The sequence below is a fragment of the Boleophthalmus pectinirostris genome, unplaced genomic scaffold (genome assembly GCF_026225935.1).
Source record: "Boleophthalmus pectinirostris isolate CB_2022bp ecotype Guang Dong unplaced genomic scaffold, ASM2622593v1 HiC_scaffold_3, whole genome shotgun sequence".
Taxonomy (NCBI): Eukaryota; Metazoa; Chordata; class Actinopteri; order Gobiiformes; family Gobiidae; genus Boleophthalmus; species Boleophthalmus pectinirostris.
In genome coordinates, this window is record NW_026571299.1 from 17,797,667 (window position 1) to 17,822,257 (window position 24,591).

Consider the following 24,591-nt stretch of genomic DNA (forward strand, 5'->3'; position numbering starts at 1 on the left):
CGAGAATTACCAGTCTCTGAACAAAAAGTAAGAGGTGTTAACTTGAAAACTACCTCATCATGCATCACAAGGGAGAACAGTGCATTTTAAGCTTTGGAGATATAGACTGACTAATAATAAAGAATTACTTAAACATGTGTGAATGAAAGTAAATACAACTCCTGGTGTGTTTTTGATGAGGTAACCACATTATAACATGGCTTAAAGCTCACAAGAGTCAATTTTGCATAATATAGACCCTTTAAAGTAGTTTATAATATCTTTGTGTAACCCATAACTTTTCTGGTGGAGGGTCTGGAGGAGCTGGAGGAAGTGTCCGGGGTGAAGGATGACTCAGAGATCCTGCTTAGACTTAGCCTGATTCATCAGCCGGATTTACTTTGTTTCACTTCATACAAACCGTCTGACCTCGCAGTCTTAGATTTCGTTCACTCGACGGTAGGCGGTACTTTCCATCATTGAATCAATTGCTTCTATTTGCTATTAACGGGGATAACTGGTATGTTAAGCTTTACCCAAATCCCGTAGGAAGAAGGGCAATAACGTCTTTCCCCTTGATAAAATTCACCAAACATTCTCTTTGTTCCGGCTTTAAATCCTCGATCTCGGGAATTGTTGACAACACTGAATATATGGCTATTTGCTGATTGGCTGGTGGCCGAACTTGCTCTGCCAGGGTTTTTGCGAACCGTCTATTGTATTTTGATTCCTGATCTAGTCGCTGGAGAGAAATGAAATTGAGCGGAGGCACTAGGTGACGCCAGGCTGGCTAGCTTAGACTGCTGTACCTGTCATAAGCGGAAGAAAATGGATGGATGGGATCTGCCACCTATATATGGAGATGTTACTGCTTTGCCTAGAATGTTCCACAGTATGGCATTAAACATATTTATATCCATTGGAACAAGGAGGCAATGCCATCAGGTCAGATCTGTGGAGAGGCGAACCTGCTCACAGTAAGAATGCATATCTTTCTATTTCAATTTCACTTGTGATGAAATACTTGAGAATATAAGTTTAATGTCACACAGTGGAACATTTAAGGCAAACATCTCAGAGACACGCAGCTGACTCACCCTCCACCAGAAAAGTTTCATAGCGCACCTTTAAATACTTTTACTATTATTTCAGTACTTGGCTTACAAAGATTATGGTCTGGCATTGCTTTCTGACTAAACTTAACATTCATACTAGACTTACTCATTCATTTATTTTCATTATTTCATCGCTATGCTATTTTCATCTGAGAATTATTTAGTTAACTATTTTTACTTCGAAAGTTTAATACTGATGTGTTACTGGGTTACATTGGCTACTCTACCTGCTTCTAGTCTCCAACAGAATGGCACTTTTGCTTCCCAAAGTTGTCCTTCTAGAATTCAAAAACATGATTAAATGTGCAGTACTTAATGTCTGTTGTGACTGACAGGAATATTTTGACCTTGCGACTGAAACTCAAATACCTGCGCTATACAGTGTAATAAAATAGCCCTTAGTCATCACTATAGTCAGCCCTGTTTACAAGCTCATATTTTCTGCATTTTTGAATAATTCCAGGATCTTAATACAATAGCATTATAGGCTTTTGTATTCAAGTGCTTAAATGTTTTTGTCTTTGAACGGAGGCTGGGTTTACAGGATGCACGCACACCCAAAAATAGGATTATGAAACAGGTTTGAACTGTGAGTCATGCAGATTGTAGCCTAAAGTGTCTGTGTGAACAATATTATCTAATTTATTTGCTTTCTTAAGTGGGTTTAGGGAAAAGATAAAGAAAAAAATAAGTGTACGATTGTCAAGAGCTTAAGGTCCTATATTACACAAAACTGACTCTTGTGAGCTTTAAGCCATGTTGCCTCATCAAAAATATATACCTGGAGTTGTGTTTACTTTCATTCACACATGTTTGAGTAATCCTTTATTATTAATTTGTCTACAAGCTTAAAAGCTCTGCTCCACCTTTAGAAATTGAAAAATCCAAGGGTGAAATCATTCTAATGATTCTAGTGAAGGTGTATGGAGTTTAAAAACATTGTGGAGCACTTCCTGTATTACCACATGACATCAAAATGGAACAAAGCGTTATCTGTTCGAGAGAAGAACTCTAACCTAAATGAAACAAAGCACAACTTCAGGTATGTTTTTGATGAGGAAACAACATATAGATGAGAAAATAGCATAATATGGGCTCTTTAAGACATACAATTCAACAATAAAACAGCACAGAAGATACAGCCATTTCCCTAAACTTAGACATTTTTATACTATACAGAGGGAGAGATAATGATCAGAGTTCGCAACAAATAGGAATCAAGTTTTTGAGCTAGGATCTAGGTGAAGAGTAGCTGTAAGTTTTAATGATTTACGCCAAATGAGGAACCTGCACATTCCAACCAAAATGGTCCATATTAGGATCGTCAAAAGTGTTGAAAATCAGATACTAATTGATACTAAAACTGGTATTGTAACTAAATACTCATCTGAGCAAGTATCAATATTTAAAAAGTCACATTCACAGGACAGAAATGAACCTTTCCTGAATAGCTTTAGAATGATTTAGAGCTGTATCAGAACAAGTATAAGTGCACATAGTATACACCCATGCACCACTGTGGAACCTGCATAGGCAACTGAGAGATTACACAGATATAAGACCATGTGGTAATGAAAAAGAAAGTACTATGATTTCATGTTGAAAATCACATTCTATTGTCTAAAGAAAGAGTGTTTTTTTATTATCATTGTAGTATCCAAAATTGGTCATGAGTAGTGAGTCTATTCCTCAGTATCACATTAAATTTTAGTACCACAGCAGTCCCTCTACTAGCGTAAATGTGCCAACCACAATGAACTGTGCAGCCATTAAATTTAAGTCCAAGAATACATTTTGACATATCCAACAGCGGAGGCCTAGGTGGGGGGAAAAGATGCTTCCTTTAGCTTTAAGTTCACACTGGCAGCTGCAGGAAGTGGAGCAAGACACAGCTGCAGTTTGGGGTCGCTTTAATATTACAACAACTGTACAACAAAGCTATAACTTCCAAGTCACAAATGTCGAACACAGTATTTAGATCACAGACTGTAGATACAAATGGGCATAGCTAAACTGTTAGCCGCGTTTCAAAAAGGAAGTGAGCATGGGCACCCTTCTGGCTCCATCTACTCCTGTTTCCAATTGACTTTACATTGAAACATCTCTCATTACATCTCTCTGTAACTGCTGCAATGAGCTGTGACATTTTGGTCTTAAAATGTTTGTATTAACCCTCTCTACATAATCCTGGTGTTTGTATTTCACTGTTTTGTCCATAAATAAATTCCTATTCCTAACATCGAACTCTGGGCTCCACACTTCCTATAAACACAAGCATCATGAGCTTCATTTGACTTCATTTGACTTGCTTACTTACTTCTTTATACAGTCTATGATTTTGATTTAATATAAGGATGAAATGGTAAATAATGCATTGGAAAAGTAATGTCTTCATATACGCACTTAACGAATCAGTTGTTTGTTTAAAAAAATCATATTCAGTGATAGCAAAGATAGGATAGTGTCATGCCCAAGGGAATACAAGTAACACAAGCACAGGAGGTTGGAGATTAAACCAGCAAACTATTTACAGTCGGATGTCCAGAGATTTTTGTGGCCATTCAGGTATTCACATAAAGATTCTAATATGTTTAAACAAATAGTGTACTTTTTTTTCTTTACGTATTCGTATAATTTACTTTCACTTACTTAACCAACTTTCACAAAACGCATAACATTGTAAAGCAAACACGCTACATTAATAATTGAACACTATATCAACTACATAAAAGATCTGCAGTTATGAGGTTGCTGTTTTAAATATTGATGTAGTCACAGCCAGAAGTTTAGATTGGATTACTTATTCATTCGCTCTGTTTCTCGTGCCATTTTCCTTCTTTGAATCTGGTTTGCAAGTTTAATACATGTGGGTTGCATTCACGTGACATTACGTAGAATCCCCAGAGTTTCAACTGAGCTGGAGGACAGATCAGAAAGAATTTTATGGTGAAATGTGCGGTTTAATTGTCAGATTGCAGATTTCTTGGCTTGGTTTATGGTTAATATCTTTGTAATTACTGAGCCTTTCCACATGAAAGCAAAGAAATAAAAAGAAAGTTCAATGAGTATTTCAGCATAAATACAAAAGGAAATAGGCTTTTTTTTTTTTTTTTAGTAAAGTTAAAGGTACACTATGTAACTTTTTGTTTGAGGGTCCATCAGCTGCTTGTTTCTATAGATATGTCATTGCTCTGCCAGGAATGTTCCACAGTATGACATTAAACACTAACAATAACTTATAACATATATTAAGTTAAATGTGGCTTTATAGCTCAAAAATACCAAGAAAACAGACATTCTGACTGTGATTGGGTTTGCCTCTCCAAAGATCTGGTCTAGTTTGGTCTCCATGAAGATAGAAAGGTTTAATGCTATACTGTGAAACATTCCAGACAAAGCAATAGCATCTCCAAGGAGATCCTTCACCAGAAAAGTTACACAATGTACCTTTAAAAGAAGATGGTGCCATTATTCAACCCCAAAGATGTGACTGTTTTCATTTGAATAGAATAAAAGTCATACGAGTAATACAGCAAGTTTGTAGAGCAGAGGTGGGGACTTGCAAGTCGTAACTTGGACTCGAGTCAGACTTGAGGCACTATTTTTAGGACTTGAGACCTGACTTGATAAAATGGACTAAGACTTGGGACTTGACTTGGACTTGAAGGCCAATGACTTGGGATTTGACTTGGACTTGAGGCCTGTGACTTGAGAAGACTTGAGAAGCACTTTTAAATCTGAATTCTTTCCATTCTGACAGTCATGATTCACACTAAGTAAATCATTTCTACAAATTTTATATACTCTATAACTATAGCCATATAGAAATATACTATGATTTTTTAAAGAGCAATTTAGTTTCAAATTCATACAGATTTACAGACTTGAAATAACTTGAAGCTCAAAGCAGACGACTTGGACTTATGGGCCAGTGACTTGAGACTCGACTTGGACTTGCCTGTACTTGACTTGGGACTTGACTCGGACTTGATATCAAAGACTTGAGACTTACTTGAGACTTGCAAAACAACGACTTGGTCCCACCTCTGTTGTAGAGCCACTTCCTAAACACATAATGACTGGGTTCAACATTTGTGGATTTTCATTAGAGATACTGTATATTTCTTTCAAAAACAGTGACTCTCCCATAGAGTTTTACAGATCTCTCCCCTCCATCTGAAACTATGATATCATCAAATTGTAAAGCACCCAAATTTTCTAACATATTTAATTTAATTTACAAGCAGCACTGCATGTCGCCCATGTGAGTTTAGTTCTAGGCTTTCCTTCGTCCATGAGGATGTGAATTATGTCCGGATCATTTGTCAAAGACCAGGGGCTCAGGTGTTTCTTTTCTGGCCACATAGACAACTATACGCAGCGCTTACGTTGGACATATGTTTTCTTTTCCACACATCCTCCATAAACTCCCCCTTTTTGGCTTGCACGCTGCACAGAATCGCCTTTCGTGTCGTACAATGGACGGTAGCTCGCATTACGCTCTTATCTTACGAATCCCCAAGTTAATTATTCCCAGACTCGACTGACATCCTCATCCCTGTCGTAATGATTGCAAGCTGTGAAGTAATCTGATAACTCGACGCGATTTGAATTGGCCCCGTACGTGCGTCCTGGCCGCTTCGCTCATTGGAGGAAATTGGAGGAGCGACGTAAGCGGCGCTCTTGAATGAGAAAGATAGACAGTCACAGGGAGACGAGCGCAGACAGCGGGTAGCGAGCAGGCTGGCCATAGCTGGGTGTCCTTTATCCGAGTGAAATATCTTGGAGTAAACATATTTTCGTTTTGCAATTTGGCGCAACATTACTGTCGTCAGTTGGAGCCGTGCGCATTCCTCCACATCAGGATAACTGCTTCCCAGGACCGTTTTTATTCCCATGTCAGCACGTCCAGGTGATTACTTCGTCATGGTCGCGCGGTTGGGAAAGCCATTGCTGTGAATTTTTCTATTTTTTGTGGGGAAACAACCAACATGGAGCGCCAGATCTACAAGCCAGAGAGCAAAAGCATGGATTCGTGTCTGAGACGACTCAAACAGGAGGTGGTAAGTGTGTTTTTGTTTTGTTTTTTTAATTTATTGCTACTCATGAGTGCAATAAGCCCTCGAGAGGTTTGGGCTGTCGCAAATTAACATTGAACTTTCACATTTTTACGACAAGATTTGCAATGCGTAAATTCAAAAGTCTATGATCCGAAGTCGACTATGTATAGCCTGTTTCTGATTTAAAGTCGGGTCATTGGGTTGCCTACATTAAAGGGACCATATTTTGCTATTTTCTGATCTGTGTTGTATTGTTGTTTCCTCACCACAAGCATTCTTGGAGTTGTGTTTTGTTTCATTCATACGTTTAAACACAAGCAGTGCATATTTAGGCTGAGTTTTTCTCTCAACACTCTGTTCCACCTTGTGATGTCATGTGATAATAGAGGAATTTTTCTACTGTGTTTGCATCTTCACTAGAATCGTTTGGATAATTTAAGTCCTGGAACTGCCAATTTCTACAGAGCTAAAGATGAAAGGTAGTAAAACTATCGCTTCATGACATCACAAGATGGAGCAGAGCATTTTGAGCTTTGGAGATGTAGACAGATTAATAATAAAGGATTACTCAGATGTGTATGAATGAAGGAGGAGGTAACAATATTCTAACATGACTTAAAGCTCACAAGAGTCAATTTTGCATAACATAGAACCTTTAAACCACAGTATGTAAACACAAATTATTATCATACTTAGTTCAACTCTGTATTAATTAGCAAGGCAAGGTTTATGAGTTGCAGTCTTTCAGCATTATTTATGACTGATAAGACTTCGGTTTAATCTTCGGTGCTCAAATGTAGTTGACCTTTTTAATTGCAACTACATGCATGTGGCTTTAAGTCGTAATAATCTTTGCTTAGGCTGTCCATGCATTAACCCCCATTCTGTGTGCACACATCTGGACCAGATGTTTGCAGCTTAGAGCTTCCTCCCCTCACTGGGCCATTACAGCGGAAGGAAATGACCGTTGACTCCATTTTATTCAATTGTCAGGTCATAACATTAACACTCCAGTTAAGCATTTAAGATATTTTGACAGCATGGTTGGTAATGTGCAGATTTGTTGAACATTTTGTGTTAGATTTATTGTTTTGGAAGTGCAATTTGTCTTTCTTCTCCATTTTTTAGAAACTTACATTATTAGGTTAAGGGTTTTCCTTTAGTGAACATTAAAAAGGTCTATAAATGTGTAAAGGATATGACAACGACTAGGTGGATACTAAGGTTAAGGTATGTAAGGTATTGTTACTTCTAACAATACTGTAGTAATAACTGCAGTAGTATTAATATTAGTACAGTGAGTCAGTGAATCAATGAAACCAGTGGCAAGCCTGCTCACGAGGCAAGACAAGTTTATTTGTGTAGCACAAAGTGTACACAAAGTAATTCAAAGTACATTACAGAATAAGAAAAATACTGAAATCACAAACAAATCAATACAGAAATAATCAGCATAAAATTAACATTAAAAGAGAAGAGAGAAGAAGAAGAAAAACTTTTCAGTCATATGCACAGCTAAACAGAACAATTTTAAGCATGGATTAAACATTGTCAAAGTAGAGGCCTGTCTCATATCTTCAGAAAGACTTTTTCATTAAAGAAAATGAAAATATGCTTTTATTGTTTGGCTAAAAAGTTACACGCTGTGGTTTTAAGCCCCCATGCCATTTGTCAGTGAGAGTCTACAAGCCCACAGCAGCATAAACTGGCACACAAACATATTTGGACACAACTTCAAAGCCCCAATTCTCATCCCCCTCTATTTTCATAACAGCCATTGCTTTTCTCTGCACCGATGTGTAATCTGAATGCAATCTATCCGCCTGGCTTCTCGATTTGTCTTTGAGAAGTTGAACCCTGTGCCAAAAGGCCCTGCTGTGTTGGTAGCTGTTACTCAGTATGGTAACATAATAGGAAGAAAAATGTAGCACGTGCCATGTTGGGAGGATCAAGCAGAGGAGAGCAGATGTCAGTTAAAAAGCACAAGTAGTGGCCCCTGGAAGGACCCAATCTGTCATGTGTGCAAAGCCAAGGCCGTCACTTCACTGAGAATTGATTCTTAGTCAATGAAGCAAAGACACTAGTAACGTCTGCATGTTTTATTGAAGTTTAATAGAGTTGTTGAGGTTTGTATAATTCACTTAACACTGAGCCCCCTCTGCACCTGTGGTCTTTGTAAAGCAGCAAAAATGTGAGAAATGCATGATTCAGAGGTCGCACCAGGCGCTCGCTGCTCAGTCGTGTTTGAACTCAGATCTCGTGAGTGAAAATGAATGACTGTTTGTAAAGTCAGTGTCAGGCCAGAGTTACAAGAGGCTTGATGGATTGGCAAGGGGCTCGGTGTAAGAAAAACTATTTTATTAACTTTTATGAACAAATCTACCCCTGGAATTTTGTAAATAGGGTCACTAGGCCAATTCTCCAAAACATGCTTTTGTCTGGACATGCCCAGTCTGCACAGAAAGCTGCTTTTTATGAATGACAATGTAGTCCTTAAGTTTTCAAAAAGTATTCATGGGTTTTAAATAAGATACATACTCAGCAAGTAACTAAAATAGAATGAGGGAAAACAAAACTTTTCCAAATAAATCCTTTCAGTTCACTCTTGATTGTTCTTTTAGTGGTGGTGGTGGTGGTGGTTACAGTCTCTAAAGAGAACCAAATATATTATGATAGTTTACTAAATATTTCAATTACTTTTGATTTTGATTGTTTGCTACTTTTAACAGTGGTTCAATGGTTAGATCACTTGTTTACCAATCTGAAAGTTAGATAAGTGATTCCTGTTCCAACCATTTTTTTTCCTTATAAGACATCTCCAACCTTGCCTAGTATGCAAAATCTAGACAAACTCTTTCTTACTCCCCATAGTTAGTAATACTTAGCAATACAGTGATTTTTTATTTTCTGTGGAAATAAAAAATCACTGTATTGCAAAGTATTACAAACTATGGGGAGTAGGCAAACTCTTACTTACTCCCCATAGTTGGTAATACTTCCTGTGTAAATAAGGAAAGTGAGCAAGCCGATTCTGTCTCGTCTTATTTCCGCAATCATGTTTAGCAACGACCCAAATTAATTGTAATCCCTGCAGCACTATTTTGTTTTATCTTTTACCAACCAAAAAATGAAATTGTCACCAACGACTAAAGGTCTCTGTCAAATCCAGCATCTCAGTCAGTAGGCCTAATTAGTCTTAAAGCTAGAGTGGTGTTTGAGAGTGCGATTGTGTGGTGGTCCGTCTGTGTGGGGTAGTGTCAGGTCACACTTGTCCCAGTGACCTTTGACCTGACATGGTCCCGAGACATTAGCCTACACTGCTTCAACCTGCCCACAGTAGTGACACCGTGGCTCAGCATTCACAGATACATTTCAAACGTGGAATGTACTACAGTATTCACTTCTATCCTCATGTTACTGGGGCTAAAAACAGCTTGTCAACGCATATTTAGCTTGACACATTTATACGTTCTGAGTATTTGTATTTGCTTGAAGTAATGACTCCCCTATAGTGTCTGAAACTGAATATTTAGACCTTTGCAGATGTAAATGGACTAAAAATGCAGCTTTACTCAGCGTGTGCGAATGAAACAAAACACAACTCCACAACTTTGCGTAATATAGGACCTTTATGAATGCTCACTGGTCGCTCTCAGTAACTTTCTCATAAACATCATGAGAGACAGCTTTACCTGTCAGTCATGCTTGAATTTCATCATTGGCAAAGATTTAAATGGTATTATTTCAAGTACAAATGTTACAAAGTGTTATTGGAAAAAGGCTTATGAGAAATATCAAGACAAATAGCTTTAATCTAAGTATGACTCATGATTTATGCAGACAGACTGAGAACGGTGGCCTGAAGTCAGCTCTGACTTCCCTTCGAATCATCTCGTCTACGGTGATCAAAGTTTCAGAACTGTCTAACTTATCTTTTAGGTATTAGCATAAATCGCTCGCACTAGCCCCATTTGACACGCAATTTATTTTACCGCTTCAACACCCGAGGCTTCATGTCATGGCAGTACCACACCAAAGTAAGAATGTATGAGCTCATGATATTTGAGAATACATGTTTTACCTGCACCAAATACTATGTTTGAGTAACCCTTTATTATTTGTCTGTGTACATCTCCAAAGCTCAAAATGCTGTGTTCCACCTTGTGATTTCATGTAGTGGTAGTTTTCAAATTAACCACTAACTTTGACCTTTCGTTCAGTCGAGATTGGCAGCTCCTGGGTTGAAATTATCCAAATGGTTCTAGTGAAGGTGTATGGAGTTTAAAAGCTTCCTGTTTTACCACATGACATCAAATGGAGTGTTTTGTGTTTGAGGCCTAAATATGCAGGAATTTTGTGTTAAGCATGACTAAATAAATGAATGAAAACACAACAGCAAGTATGTTTGTGAAGAGGAAACAACATAGTAACATGCAGTACATGAGAAAATAGTTTTATATGGGTGCTTTAACCGTAAGAGTTCAATTATTTAGTCTTTGAACTTGACGTTAAAAGCATGCATGTCTGGTGTGACACATGGGGTGGGGTGTAATAGAAACCAAAGATATTTTATTTAAACCTGCTTCTTTTAAGAGTCCATGCTTCAGAAGGTGTTGGAGGGAAAAGTAAACTGCATGCCACATACAGGAAATAGACTGGTTCATACCAGGGCATAGTATTTCATACCTAACCTACAGCTCAATGGCAAAGCAGGCTAGGCAAGTTTATTTGTATAGCACAATTTGTACAGTAATTCACAGTGCTTCAAAGAACAAGAAAGACATTAAAATCACAATACAACCAAATCAGAATATAAATAGTCATAAAATTTGCATTAAAAGAGAAGAGCGTAGAATAAAAACCTTTTGAGTCATATGCACAGCTAAACAGAACTATTTTGAGCATTGAACATTGTCAAAGTAGAGGCCTGTCTCTCATCTTCAGGAAGACATAAAACTGAAATGCTGATTCCCCATGTTTAGTCAAGCAGGGAACAGATGAGCAGGTGACATGGGAGTAAAGACCATTCTTGTGGATATTAACTGATAAGAAAAGTATTATCAAAGTTAGAAGTATTGATACTGAAAATTATTCACATTATAGGACATAATTAGATCTTTCAAGACAGCTTTAGACTGTTCTATATTATGAACTATATTACTATTGAAAATTGCATTCAATAAAAATGTGTTTTTATGTATTTAAGTATGCTTTGACAATGTTTAAATCCAGGCTCAAAGCGGTTTTGTTTAGGTTTGCATGTGACTGAAAGGTTTTTATTTGGCACTCTTCTTGCTTGTCTTTTAAAGTTAATTTTATAATTATTTATGTTTTAATTTATTTGTGATTTTAATGTATTTTTTTGATTTTGTGAAGCAGTTTGAGTTATTGAATTACAAATCGTGTTAATAAATGAACTTGTCTTGACTTTTTTGAGGTCGAAATAGATATGGCGTATCAAATATTTTCCTTAACATCAAGCTGGAAATGTGTGTTTCATAACGATAATAATTGCCCATGAGTGCAGGACCCAGAGAGATGAACACTTGTGGTTGCATTGTCTATTCAGAAGCATCCATTGTAGGGAGTACTATGACCACTAATGACACTGGCATAGACAGAGCTATCCACAAAGAAATGTCAACAAGGACTGAATCGGAGGTATCCTTGATATAGCAGTAGGCTTGTCACAATAACACTTTTGAAGTGCAATACATTGCTGAAGTAAATATGATAAATTATCACATTAAAACTACAAAAATTATACTAAATGTACAAAACAAATCATGAGCTGCAATAAATAAACAACAGAAACATTTAATTCAGCCTTTTACAGCTTAAATCTTATCATGTTGTGGAAAAATAACAAAAAATGTCCCACTAGTGCAAAGAAAATTAACATATGATAAATACTGGGCCCTCAAAAAAAATATTTCTAGCTTTCATATATTGGACGATAAGTCAATTAATTAATTAGCGTGACAGTCCAATGGAAAATTCAGCAGTTTGTGTAGTTCTGACTTGCCCTGCTGTATATGCATGTAACACCAATAATAATACTTGACAATGGATTGCTGTAAGCTGTTTGTTTGGCTCCCTCCAGTCGGCCCTTCCTTCCCTTCAGCTATAATAAGCCCTGTGCTGGTGGCAGCTGTGGGGCTAGCGTGGGCGCTCATTGTGTTGTAAGAGAGACGTTAACCTTTTATACAAAGTCTGTTTATTATGAGCCTAAATGAAATCTCTGCCCAGTTTGACAAAGCAGAGGTTTGTTCAAGATTAATTGTCTCTAAGGATAGGCATGTGTTTGTGTGGTGTTGTTGTGGCAACGCATACTGTATGTCATATTGTTATTGCCAATCTTTCTTTTCATACTTTAATATTGGATTTATTCTTATCTGATTGTGTTCCTGAAGCTGGACCTGTTTAGTTGGAGTTGTATGACTAACTGAAAACTTTTGATGGATTTCAGATGACCATAATATCATCTCAATGTTGTCTTTGAGATAAAAATTTCCCCCAAGGAATTGAGATTGAAATTTTTGTCTGTTCATAGGTTTCAAGATCTGTGGTTATAGCAAATAAGCAATACAAGCAAAATATTATATCTTCTAGGGGTGTAACGGTACACAAAAATCACGGTGCGGTACGTACCTCAGTTTTGAGGTCACTGTTTGGTTCATTTTTGGTACAGTATGGGAACAAGATGCAAGATCGCAGATTCTCTGCCGGCAAAAATGAGAAAGGAGACAACCATAGTTTTGTGAGGATTCACGTGGTTCGGAGGGATGTAGTCAAAGCCAGAGGAAATTGTTGTCAAGGTGGCCGCCCTAACTATAAAGCAGTGCAGGAAACACTGCCACCTCAGTCACTAACGAGTTCCTTCGTGAATATTAAAGAGCTGAGCCTTCCATGTAGCTGCACATGTAGTCTCAGAAAGTAAACACACACTAAGGCTGCGTTCAGACTGCAGCCTAAAGTGACCCAAATCCGATTTTTTGGCTTCTATGCGACCTGTATCCGATCTTTTAATGACAGTCTGAACGACACAGATCCGATTTTTTCAAATGCGACCCAGGACACTTGGATATGTTGTCCTGAAACCGATACATATCCGATCTTTTGACATGCGACTTGAGTGTGAACGGCCAAAGCGCGTTCATCCGACCTACACCTTATCAACAAGCCACAAACGTTACTATTCTGCGCTGAAGTAGGCGAAAATTGATAATGAACTCCGTGTCACTGAAGCGAAGCACATCACCACTCACCACTCTTGGCTCTGTCTCCACATCCACACGTTCCTTTCAACGGACGTCGCTGCCACTGCCCCACAAAACGCCACGGCCAAAAACCTCGTCCTTCTCCTTCTCAATCTCCTCCTTAAAACAAGTTGTTCGTGTTCTGGCTCCGGTACGAGAGGAACTTTAAAAACGCCAGGTGCTCAGTGCTCGCGTCCATGATTGGAAACTTCCGTAAAGACAGAGCACGCTCGCTGTGGTTGACGTCATCGTGTCCTCCAGTGCATGCGGGACACATACGGGCCGTTTAACATTCACACATGGGATCGCATACAAGTCGCATTTAATTGGAAATGTGAACGACCTCGCCAAAACATCGGATTTCACAAAAAAATCGGAATTGAGCGTTAAGCCCTGCAGTCTGAACGTAGCCAAATTGAGCAAACACACTCGTGCACAGCCCCGCACCGAATTGAAAGTCGGAACAGTTCGGCACGAATACATATACCATCAAACCCCTAATATCTTCTGAATGGGGACAGTGAGAAGATTCTCTCCAAAGTCCTTCAAAACAGGAAGGAATTGTTTATCTGGAACCCATGAATAAGAATTTATAATAATAATAAAAAAATAAAAATCATCAAAAACTGCATTCTGTGGGAGTGCCTTCCCCAAAAGATTCCGTAACTCATCTTGAACAGATCTGAACATGCTTGCCAGTTTCTCGAAAAACCTTGTATCCATGTTATTTGCATTTAATAATGCATAATTTCCTTAAAAACAACAGCAACAAATAAGCCACAATTAAACTTTGAGATGTAACCAACATTTCATGACTCAGTGATGCTCAAAGAAGTGCACAGAACTTCAGCCTGGCACCTCAGATGAGATCAGACACACTTCCTACACAGGATGAGTCTGTATCTTAAATTCATTTTGATGTGAAATGAGAGGGGGCACAGTCTGTAATCAAACCAGCAAACCGGCGTCAGCATTGCAGTGGGCTGGATAATTAGCCGTGCACTTTTGCTGCCCACACGCAAATAACTGACGTCAGCCTCTGTTTATCAAGTGTCCATCACAAATATCATCTGTCACGCTCGTCCTCGTCCGGCTGTCTGCAACTCTGCGATTTCTAAATGAGTTCTAGCAGGAAGAAAGTGATTAAACCTCCTCCCAACTCTGAAGACCGCCAGGGAGTCTTCCTCTTTTTGATAATTGATAGAAATGGTTTAAGATAGGAAAAACTAGAAGCTCTTTCAAAAGTAGGGCATCATTTACTGCTGAAAGATCAGATGAATGTGAATAAGTTATATTTTTTGAACATTTCACGAGAATGTAGAAGTAGCTCAGTGCTCATTTTAGTGGTGCAAAATGATATATATTTGAAATCCTTTAGGATAAATGACTGGATTCAAGCTGTATTTCCTCAGTGGGTTCTGTCTTTTACAGTAAATAACCTTGTGATAGCAGCATGTCACCTGTATAGCTTCGTGGAAATAGAAAGTAAATTATGTGTTACATTTTATGCCACACCTTGGAACATTTTATCCAAAGTAATTGAATTTCCTCATTTGAGTCATGTTTGTGGAGATGCAAGCCAGCTCACAGTAGTACACTTTTTCATGTTTTTTAGTGTAATCTCTCAAAGTGTCACTTTTTCCCTGACCACTCTTGTTTATTTCCTCAATCTCTGGATGCTGTTTATGACCCATAGAAAGTCCTGGGGCAGATTCACACACACAACCCTCTCTGTGAAACCCCTGTCCTCTCCTATACCTGCCCTTGACCTGCACAAATCCCCATTCATTTTAATGAGAGGTACTGCCCAATGGTGTGTACTATAGCCACCACTGACCAGGCTCCCTCTAAACAGGAAGGCTATTTAGGCACGATAAACATGGCCGGGGTATTTCCTCTCGAACCAATAAAGCGTGAATGGCCTTTTTTTTTACCCCAGAGAAAGTGGCGGATTGTCACTGTGCTTATTTATATGTTTATTCCTGAGCTAATAATAGAGTTTTTCACATGCAAACTCATAAATGTGCCACACTCAGAAGACAGTGACTTCATTATGCAGTGGCGTGTGCAGACTTGAGTGAGGGTTTCTGTTTGCATGGTGAATTTATTTTCCCTCTCGCAACCAAAGCTGATAATAACAAGGCCACATTGACAGCAGAGCCCTATATCTGAAGAGACAGCATGCTTTATTTATACTTGTATGTTTGCATGTAAACTGGTGCTCTGAGGAGCCATTGAAACACTCACTACTCACAAAGTAGTCACTGTTGTAAGTCCTGTATTGTCTCTATTAGTGTTGTCTTGATTCTTGAAATTCCCAGCCTGATTTTGATACTAAAAATTTGGCTTACGATACCGATATGATAATTTAAAAACATGTATTTTTTGTTATTAACATACATAGTAATTTTCAACTCAAAGTAATAGTACTTTGTTTGTTACCGTGTGGTATTACACTGCGTCTGATAAAGCTAAAACTTTTCAGCAAAGCAAACTTTTCAATTGTTGTGAGTTGTGTCGATACTTCATATAAGTTCAAATGAGAATCTAGTTTTGATACTAGTTTTGGTATTATCAGATGTTCAATACTTTACTATACAACTACTAGCCAGGCTGGCGCCACCTAGAGCCTCCACTCAATTTAATTTCTCTCAAGCGACTAGGTCAGGAATGGAAATACACTGGATGGTTTGCAAGAATCCCGGAAGTTGTAGACCGTGCACCGGCCAATCAGCGAAGAGCTTTGAAGCCATGACGTCAAACTCAAGCGCCTGTCTGGGTCCTTTTTGTGGTACATCACAAAGCAGTCAACAAAGCGGTTGAGATGGATGTAGACGAAGCCATACATTCTGTGTTGGCAACGATTCCCAAGATTGAGGATTTAAAGCCAGAACAAAGAGAATGTTTGGTGAATTTTATCAAGGGGAAAGACGTTATTGCCCATTTTCCTGCGGGATTTGGTGCATTACATACATCACAACCAAATAGCAATGACTGGATAAATAAAAAAAAGTACTCGCCTACTGTCGAGCAAACAAATCCTAATGCTGTGAAGTCAGACAGTTTCCACGAAGTGAAACCGGCTGATGAATCAGGCTATACAGCTACTACTAGACAATACTGATCTATGCAAGGGTTATATAATACATTTGGTACAATTTGTCTTGCAGTAATGTAACTTTTTTGAGCTTTTAATTTTTAACCTCATCAAATACATGGAGTATTTACACATGAGGAACCCTGTAAACTCCTAACTCATTTTTGCTTATATCCTCACCAGACTCCAGCTATTGTTTTTGGCCACATTTAAAAGAATTTACTCCTCAGGTTCAGTTATATAACATGAACAAACAAGGCTAAGGTGTCCAAATACGCATAGACAAAACAAATATAGGCCTGCCACAATCTGCTGTAATTGTTTTCCCTTCCCATTTGTGTGGCCATTTCTAGCTCTGCAAATTCACTCTATTGTCCTCACACAGACTCATTATAACTTCAAGCGATGACCCACTTCTGTTGTGGTGACCATGGTTAGAATGAATATAACTTTTAAGTGGACCTCTGTTCAGTGATAAGTCATGATTGTCACCCATTGTTCATTTTACTTTGAAGTATGTGAGCTGTAATTGGTAATTATGTCCGGGCAGGCGACTGAGCAGTAGTTAGAGGAGGAGTGGGGCTGGGGGATTGGACACAGTTTGGTGGGCTAATCCCTTTTATCCAACAACGTTCACTTTCTCCCTTGGCTTGTTAATTTAAAGGCCCACTCTGCTACTTTTCTGGTGGGAGGCCAAATGCTTGTCTCCCTGGAGATGTTATTGTTTTGACTGGAATGTTTCCAAGTTGACCATTAAACTTATCTATCATGCATGAATTTAATGAACAGATTTTATTGCCAAAAATACCTTGAAAAACTTTACTTCTCTTACTATGAGCAAGGTTGCCACTCAACAGATCTGATATATAACTTGGCCTATTGGTGTCACCTGCTTCTCTTCATCGAAATAGATAAGTTTAATGCCATACTTTGGGATATTTCAGCCAAAACATCACCATAGAAGCAAAGTTATAGCACTTTTAAGTATACTGTACATTAACTGTTTCTGATAAGGAAACAAGATGATATTACGTGAAATGTTCAGTCAGTTTTGCCTAGGACCTTTAAAAACACATAAAACATTATTGCCGCTCTGCTTCTCAACTATTCCCTGTAGCCCCAATTGCCTTCAAGTCTTCTTTAAATTCCACCATTCATTTAGACAAGTCAGGCGTTTTCTTTCATATCTACGTTTAACAGAGACCCTGGGGTGTTGTGTGTCTGCTTTAATGAGAGCTCAGCTGATTAGCACCATGTCAAAGCACGGGATCGCACTAACCACAACATCTGTGTCCAACTAAATCTTCATTTTAAAAGACTGCACTGAATGGCGATAGAAGCGGATGACATATTTGGGCCACTGCGGTTTAAAATGGCAAAGCAGCAGCGCCTTGGGTTATTTGGCCTGGTAAAGGTGCAATAATAGGACAATGGTTTGTACATGAGTTAGAACCCTTGGGCACCATGTGAATTATTAATGGGCTCCCAAAATAGAAATGCTGGTATACTTGAATACTTGGATGTTGTAGTAGTTTAGTAGCTCTAGTAGTGCCTATTGAGAGTCATTGTCCTATGTTATAACTGCAAATAAGCTACCTATGACACCATATAGTAAAGTATTATACCCGTATTACCAGGTATTATGTTGTTTTGTTGGTATATTTATTTAATAATCATGTTGTACAATTAGTAACATTGGTTATTTTTGTTTTTTAATACCAGGGCTATAGGCCTTTAGTCATTTAGTTGATTATCTGGTTGATGGTGTCTTAGTTGACCAAAATTTGTATTAGTCAACAAACAATTTCTTTTCGATTATAAGGATTTATATGGGACAAAAGCAGAAAGGAGAAGTCAGTAAATGAGTTAACTGAACATTTAGTATTTGGCAGGTTGAATCTATCTTTATTTAAGTACATTGTTTCCTGGCACTTTTCTGCATAGTTGTTTTGTTTGTTTTGTTTTTTTTTTTGTGAGAACAGTTTGGGATACAGATACAAACAGATCTGTTGCAGTTTTTGAGAGCTTTTACCACGCCTCCTTTTTAGTGGATTAATCAGTCACAGCAGGACATGACTGGAATTTGTATAACAATTGATCCATATGTGCTCTGGACCCATACCTAAAACTACATAAATGATTTAAAGTCTGAGATGCTAAACATTCCATTTTGCTAAGAAAAATAAACATCAAACAAACCTAACAGGCAACATTAGTCAAATCCTTAACAATGAGATAAACACAGGCAAATGTACAAGAATAGTTGCGTGCAAAAGTTAAATTAGACTGCTTTTGGAGAGCTTGTGCAAACAGGTGTCTGTCATTCACTCTGTAAGGGGGTCTAAGCTCCATGGGGTATGAGATTTCAAAAACACTTCTAATGCATTCAGTGTGAGCACAGTAATCCGCTTGCTTATCGTGCTGACAACGCCGATTGTGGCAGTGATACAGATCTGTCGTGCTTTGGGCATTGTTGACTTTTGATCAATGGTGGAAGGAGTATCACATGAAAAATCTACTCAAGTAAAATCATTAAAGTACCCATTTTGTACCCATTTTAAAATGTACTTAAGTGTAAAAAAAAAAAAAATATTTCACACAGATTTAAAGTTTCAAATATAGTGATTATGATACAGATTTGTGCTGTACAGAAACAAGTGAATCAGTTGTTGTTTTTTCCCCTAGCTGTTTTTATTTGTATATTTTTCATTGCTCAAATTATTAATGTGTTGCAAATAAACTTTCGAAGGTCTCAAACTATAATAAAAAAATACTTTTGCTTTTCAGTTCTGCTCAGAAATGTAGTGGAGTAGAAAGTACAGATACTTGCTCTCAAATATATTGAAATAAAAAGAATCTGCTTCTTCAACAAGTTGATATACTTAAATAAAGTACAGATACCTAAAATTTACACTTTATTACAGTGCTTTACTACTTTTAATTTGTTATGCTCCACCTGTGCTTTGATGAAGGTAAACCAGACTTAGCCATGGGAACTAATGGGATATGGGGAAGGTGGTAGGAGACAGGACAGGGGACTGGCAGTAATTGCAGATAACTCGACGGGCTAATTTAGAGATCCAAAGTGTGGCTTTTGTGGGCAACATGTGCAGAGATAGGCTTATTATGGGAGACCGTTCACGCCCCTGTGCTCCTACTCAGCCATATGTTACAGTGGGGAAAATGGGCTCCTCTTCGCAGGAGAGGTGCAGTAATGAATAAGAATGTACTAGGGGGGTTTCCAGGAAGTGTATTTTGACAGCCTATAAACATGTCTTAGCAGATTTGAATATAGTAAATAAATAACAAATCAAGCTATTCATCCAAGCTGTTTTTCCCATCTTCATCTTTTTATCAAGTTCCAGAAAATCTGCTCTTCATAATAGATATCGGATAAAGCTATCACGCATATTACATCTTGATGCTGGTTCATGAGCCATAAGCCATTTTTTAATGCAAGGAAAACATTGCTATTATGCAAATTTGCAAGATGCAGATTGGCATTGCTTACTGTTATTAAAGTCTCTATGGACACTACGGAAAAGACTCAACTATGTACTAGAGCTGTAACTAATGATTATTTTAGTAGTCGACTATATTTTTCAATTAATCGACTAGTCAAACAATTATTTCTATAGTAAATTTAGACAGTCAAAACACATTTTTAACCAAATAAATGGCCCTACTATGTACTTTATATTTATTATAGAAGTTAATGCCATAAAATAATGATCAAATATTTAAATATTTGAGCCAACTGCAAAACACATATTTGTATTTCTCACAGAGCTTATCCGATGTTTGAGTTTGTGTCAGTTGTCTTTTGCTGCTGCTTTTCCCACTGAGAGATCAATCAGTGCCCCCCCTAAGATTAAGTATCCGCTACTACTACAAAACCCCTCCCTTTTCCTCTTCATATGGTGTCATATATAATTGAATCCATCAACAATCCCCTCTTGGACATCCAAACATATGGCTTGGGATCCCCGCTTCATACAATCATACAAACACTCCCCCCTCCCCATGGTCCCCTGTACACCCGGCAGACTCTCACTGCTGTCTCATTGTCAATGCCTTTCCACTTGACTGAAAATCCCGCCCCCTCCCCTCCAACCCATCACTTCCATTTGGGGATTAAAGTCTAGACAAACGCTCCTGATTGGATGTTGGAGGTCAAATGGTGCGCTGTTATTGGTGGAAAATACATAAAGAGGCAGGCTTGTGATGGGTTTCAAAGGTGGGAGACAGTGGGAGACTCAGGTGCAGAATACCAATAAGACTATTAGGCTGAGGAGCATGAATTTACCGCTGAAGTTTCTCCCAGCAAGGTAGGAGTTGCATTTCAGTATTTGAGTTTTATGTGTATTGCAAATTGTTTTTGTACGTAAATCAAGATTTCTGTCAGTAGCAAATGACTGATGGCTCATTAATAGTGCAGCCGCAAGTTAGTTGTGTTTGAACTGTTGGCACACTTTACTCAGCAACACATTTTTCCCATTCCCTCATTTTGGCATGTAATGACATCTGCAGGCATTCTCTTGTCTTTGAGTGACAGTTATGTAAAACTGATAGATTGCACAACGCCTTAGTGATTATATTGCTGAAAACCAAACAAACGGTATTATTTTAAATAGCAACTGTCATTCGTTGAACGTTGTACATTGAATTGTTTAAATAATGTACTGGCTTACGTTGAATTTCCGTCAGGATCAGAATCGATCTGTATAGCGATGTTGCATTGAATGGCATTTGACAGAAATCACAGACGACAATTTTGTAGGTTTGGGATTTTGTAATTAGATACAGTGTTCCTTGCACGAATGCAACAACATGAACTGTAAATAGTGCGTGGATGTGGTGATTGAGATCAAAGGGGACTAAAGTTTTACCTGCTGATTGACTGGATGAATAATTACTATAATAATACATTTTATTTTATTGGTATGTATGCCCTTCATGACATTAACTTGTCCAGGGACTGAAGGTGAAAATTAGACATTTTTGTTACAAACATATTGCCTCTTTGTGAAGGTCAATGGGTTTATGTGCATTGTCCCTAATAAATAAATTAATATTGTATAGTTTCAATCAAATCTTAATTTCATTGTGGCATTCTTGGATAAAAGGCAGGTGTAATTGAAAGAATATTATATGTTTGTAAGTATTATGAATGAATGAATAAGTCAATTATCATTTAAAAAAACTATGCAATGACTAATATTTATAGTAGAAGTGTAAAGTTATCAGTCATTATATTGATTTGCTCATAAAACTCCTTGTCTGAAACTACAGTTCCCATTAATGCTGAAAGACAGACCTGTTGTATGACGTGATTGAAAGTCTGGGTTAAAACTATGTGTAAATCAGGTCTGTACGAGCTGAGGCAAAGGTCAAGTAGATGCCTGGAGGCGTTTTGTCTGCCTTCAGGAGAAGACGGTTACTCAGGTCACATGACACTGGCTCTTAAAGAGATGAGAGAGGAGCAGAATAAAAGGAGAAGCTATGATTACCACTGCTGCACAGATCCCTGTGACAAAGAACTTAAAAAGAGAGATGAAGAAGGAAAGGCAAGAGGGACTAAGATGGGAAGATTACATAAAGTGGGAAAAAAATGAAGCATCGGTCTATTTTGCAGCTGTCAGTTGTTGGATCCTCCCTCACAGCTTGCCATATGGGACTCTGGCATGTCATCCAAAACTAGGTCACATGACTTATAATTAAACAACAAGGTAGAATGACAAAGAAGAGTAATCTTATGGATAGGCAGACAAATTGCATTGGGAAATTACAAAAAGGGGTGGGTGTCTTTCAGTTTGATGGATGAAATGCGTTCTCCCTGATCAGATTGATGTTTTAGCCTTCAAATCTCATCTGTATTTCCTTTGTGTCTCTTGCAGTTGTCAATGAAGGAAGCCGGAGATGGGCTACATGCTCAGATGAATTCCATGATGGGAGCGCTTCAAGAACTCAAGCTCCTCCAGGTCCAGACCGCTCTCGAAAACCTCGACATCACTGGACGCCCCATCAATCGTGGCATACCACACGTTCCGGACACTGCTTCAGGGAATGGCCTCGGGTTTGCCCACAGCATGCTGCCAGAAACTAATCCGAGTCCAGTGCCAAGCCTAGCGAGCGGAAACACCACAATGAGCAGAGAAAGTAACTGCATGTCCCAAAGTGGAAGCAGTATGGGGACCTCAACCACATCATCATCCAGTTTTGAGTCTGACAGTGGTAGTAGTAGAAGTTCAAGAAGCGCAAATAACCAAGAGTCTATTCCGAAACGCTGGTCAGGATACACAGCTCCCCAAGTGGACTTTTGTGGACCAACAGTTGGAAACCCTCCACCAGAGCCATATTCACAACAACAGGGCCAGCGCCGCTCCCAGGTTGTTGATCTTCCCGGAATTTTATATAGTCTTTCAAAAGAAGGACCATCTATGGACAGTGAATGCAACCAAGACAACGCAGACGATGGAAGTGACTGGACCTCTTCGCTTATGAATCAATGCCGCAATCGCCAACCGCTAGTTCTGGGCGATAATGTTTTTGCCGATCTTGTTGGGAACTGGCTCGACCTCCCAGAAGTGGAGAGAGAGGACATGGAAGAAGACGAGATGAGGAAAGAGGATGTGAAGAATGGGAATGGGATGCCAGATAAACTCGACAGTCAGCAGATGCGCTTAAGTCGGTCTCAGGAGTTCTGCCGTAAATTCACTCTCACTACGAACATTTTTAAGAAGTTCCTACGCAGTGTGCGTCCCGATAGAGACAAGCTGCTGAAAGAGCGTCCAGGTTGGCCTGAAATGTCAGAGGCTGATTTGTTCAAAAGGCCAAAGAAAGGTGGAGCAAAAGGGTCCAAGGGGAGCTTTTATTTACCATTCTGGGCAAACGGACAGCAGGGCAAAGGCAGGCCATGTCCCAATCTGAATGAAGTGGAGAGGCAGCAACTTCAGCAACAACAGCACTTCCCCCAGTGTCATCAGCAGCCTTTAACTGGGATTTTCTTGGACAGTAGACAGCCGCAGACCGCCGCTGTGGACAGAATGCAGTCCTTGTTTGACTACAACACAGCTGTCTGGGTCTGACACAGCCCAGTGAACTGAGAGGGTGACTGAGGGACAGGTGCAGGGGATTTAACTGAACTCAATGTTATCTTCTACATTATCAACCTATAGACTTTGCCCATGTTTGATTCAAAGCACGGCAACTGTCTTGACAATCTGAAAACCTGAACCTCACCTGAGAACAGTGTGTGTATGATGTATGAAGATTTATGTTGATTTTATTATTATTATTTTTTTTTTATATTAATGAAATGAGTGATGAAGCTGACTGGAAGCAGGATCACACTTTATAAATGACATCTTAAGAATGTCGCTATGGTACATAAACTATTAAAGGCCATGAACATCCGTTTCACACACTGACAGTTAAGGAGGAGTGGAGGTCAGGTCACGTACAGCAAATGATTGACAAGTCTGTAGTTAATTCAAACCACAACCGCTGTATTGGCAATACAGGAACAATAGCCCTGCCTCTTATGAAACGATGTTAATTAAATCAGAAAATGAGCTTGATTTCATGGCAGCGAAGAAGTAAATAAATGATGTGTCAGAGATGGTTTTAATATGTAACTTGCATTTGGACATAGGCCTGTCACAGTAACAAATTTTGAAGTACGATATATTGCTACAAAGATATACTGCAATAAAGAATAATGAAATTACTTTATGCAACTGACACAATAACAATAAAGCAAATAAACCTGGTAAAGCATTTTTAAATAGAAATGCAACCAATAAATAGCAGAATGAACCAATAATTTGTCATAACAGCTCAAATTGTATTGTATTACAACAAAAATACCCCAAATCTTCCCAGTTTTACAAAGAAACACAATATTTATTGACTCTGAAAATATATAATTCCATCTTTCCTATATTGAATGATAAGTCAATATGGTAATTATCATGGCAGGTCTGTTTGGATGGATTCATGTTAGGAGACTGTTACATTTGTTTTATGATTACCTATTTATGTTATGTTGAACCACTGAAGCATCTGACTCAAGTTCAGCA

At 38.5% G+C, this 24,591-nt stretch overlaps 1 protein-coding gene across 1 annotated transcript; it reads left to right on the forward strand.

Annotated features, from left to right (window-relative positions):
* Positions 1-5,862: 5,862 nt before the first annotated feature.
* inka2 (inka box actin regulator 2) lies at positions 5,863-24,324 on the forward strand. Its single transcript, XM_020939783.2, has 2 exons — positions 5,863-6,157; positions 22,408-24,324. The coding sequence occupies exons 1-2, from the start codon at positions 6,086-6,088 to the stop codon at positions 23,596-23,598; spliced, it is 1,263 nt and encodes a 420-aa protein (XP_020795442.2). The 5' UTR covers positions 5,863-6,085; the 3' UTR covers positions 23,599-24,324.
* The last annotated feature ends 267 nt before the right edge of the window (positions 24,325-24,591 follow it).